Source organism: Tuber melanosporum, assembly GCF_000151645.1.
Source record: "Tuber melanosporum whole genome shotgun sequence assembly, scaffold_73, strain Mel28".
In the NCBI taxonomy this organism is placed as follows: Eukaryota; Fungi; Ascomycota; class Pezizomycetes; order Pezizales; family Tuberaceae; genus Tuber; species Tuber melanosporum.
The window spans coordinates 306,752-308,867 of record NW_003299121.1 but is presented as its reverse complement, the minus strand read 5'-3'; the positions used below and the strand labels follow the sequence as shown (position 1 = coordinate 308,867).

The following is a 2,116-nucleotide window of genomic DNA, read 5'->3' as shown; positions in this document are numbered from 1 at the left end:
ACTATTCATTAAATAGAAAGATAGAAAAATAAGACTTTGTGTTGACTACAGAGCCCTCAATTCGGTTACCAAGAAAGATCGATATCCACTACTCTTAATCAGGGAGGGACTGGATAGACTAAGATCTGTAAAATACTTCAATAAATTCAACTTCCAGGATGCATACCACAATATACACATCAAAGCAGAAGATGAATAGAAAACTACATTCGCCTTGAGATACCGGATAGTCGAATACTTGGTTATGCCTTTCGGGCTAACCAATGCACCGACTTTATTATAAAGATGGATCAACCAGATACTCAATAAGTACCTCGACATATATTGTATTGTATAGTTAGATGATATACAGTCGTGTCTGGAATGTTTTTTCTTGTACACTTGCATGTCAACTGCACAACCACAACCCCCAACCATACAAATTTCAAATTTTTTTTTAAACAATTCAATTAAAAAAAACATAATAGTATTGCTAGTAGACAATAAAAAAACATTATTACTATTTTATATGGCCTCCATTTGCATCCAGTACAGCTTGCATTCTCTCAAGCATCCTAACAATCCATCCATCCAACTTCTCTTGAGGAATTAAATCCCACACTTCCTTTGCTGCCTCAAATAATTCAGCTACACTATGAGGTCTTCTTTCCAGTCTAGAGAATCGCTTGGTAAGGGCTCTTTTGAGTAGTGCCCATGTGTTCTCAATAGGATTGAGATCTGGTGAGTTGGGTAGCCAAGGGAGTTTTTTGTAACCACAGTCTGCTTCCAATTTTTGATGTTCCTCACCACCATGCCAGGAAGCATTGTCTGCAGCAACGTAGATATTGTCAGAAGGTCTATCCTAATTCTCTATAAAAGGGATAAGGTAAGGCTGGTGGATCTTAGTTGCATATTGTTGAGAGTTTAGACCAAGCCTGTCTCTTTTACTGGTCCTTTTTTTCTTTCTTCTATTTCTCACAATAATTAACTCAATCTTTCCTCTCATTATCATTGCAGCATATACACTAATGCTAGTCCTTGCAGACTTAAAGCTAGGCTTTAAGTTTGTTGCTTCCGGCTCTTCATCAGATCTAACTGTGACCTTTCTGCCTGTTGAATTTGAATCATAACCAATAGAAGCTTCATCCACAAAAACAACCCAATTCCATACCCCTTTCTAGTTCCTCCTTCTCCTAGCAAACTCTCTTCTGTTCTCCCTTTGTCCATTTCTCCCAAAAGGCTTTTTCCTATATATCCGAAGCTTAAAACCAGCTTCTGATATAATCTTATTAATAGTGGTTTTACTAAGACCAATCTTCGCTTTTTTGGTAATGTTGCGTAATGCTGAATGAGATTCAGCATCGATAACTGACTCCACTATCATTATTTTCATGTCGGTAATCTTGGTTAGTCCTCTACCTCTTTTTGCATCTTAAGTGTTTCCACTCTGAGATTTTGCTCTTTTGACTACAGACTGAACAGTTGACTTGGATACACCTAACGACTTAGAGATTTTGTCAAATCTCCTATCTGTATGTTTATACAGAGTATCAATTTCCTTATTGAGGTCTTCTCTTGCTCTTAGATTATGTGGAGAGGCCATAGTGAGAAGGGTTGTTGTGGTGATCAGGTGTTGCGGGGTTGCACAACAGGGGTATGAAATCTTTCCAGATACGACTGTACTTATCTATGGGAAAACCTGCAACAACATCAGAGGGATGTCAGCAACATTATGGCTGCAATACAAGAATCAGGAATGAAGATCAAACAAAAGAAATGCGAATTCCAAAAACAAGAAACCGAATACCTCGGATTTCTCATCAATCGAAGTGGGGTCAAAGTCGGCCCCGTGAAAACAGCAGCAATATGGGATTGGGTCAAACCCAACAACAAAACAGACGTTCAAGTCTTTATGCTATTCTGCAACTTTTATCAGAGGTTCATAGAAGAGTTTAGCCAACTTGCAAAACCACCCTATAACCTAACTAAGAAAGACAACAAATGGGAATAGGGGAAAACAGAACAAAAGGCATATGATACTATTCAGACAATTCTAAGGTCAGTACCCATACTGGTATACTTCGACACAAACCGAAGGACAATGCTCGAACCGGATGGCTCAAAATATATGTGTTCA

At 38.3% G+C, this 2,116-nt stretch overlaps 1 protein-coding gene across 1 annotated transcript; it reads left to right on the top strand.

The window, feature by feature from the left end:
• Nucleotides 1-263: 263 nt before the first annotated feature.
• Nucleotides 264-1,739, top strand: GSTUM_00010713001 (uncharacterized protein; the record flags this gene model as incomplete). The annotated part of the gene is made up of 2 exons (XM_002841477.1): nucleotides 264-336; nucleotides 1,651-1,739. The coding sequence occupies 2 exons, from the start codon at nucleotides 264-266 to the stop codon at nucleotides 1,737-1,739; spliced, it is 162 nt and encodes a 53-aa protein (XP_002841523.1).
• Between the last annotated feature and the right edge of the window lie 377 nt (nucleotides 1,740-2,116).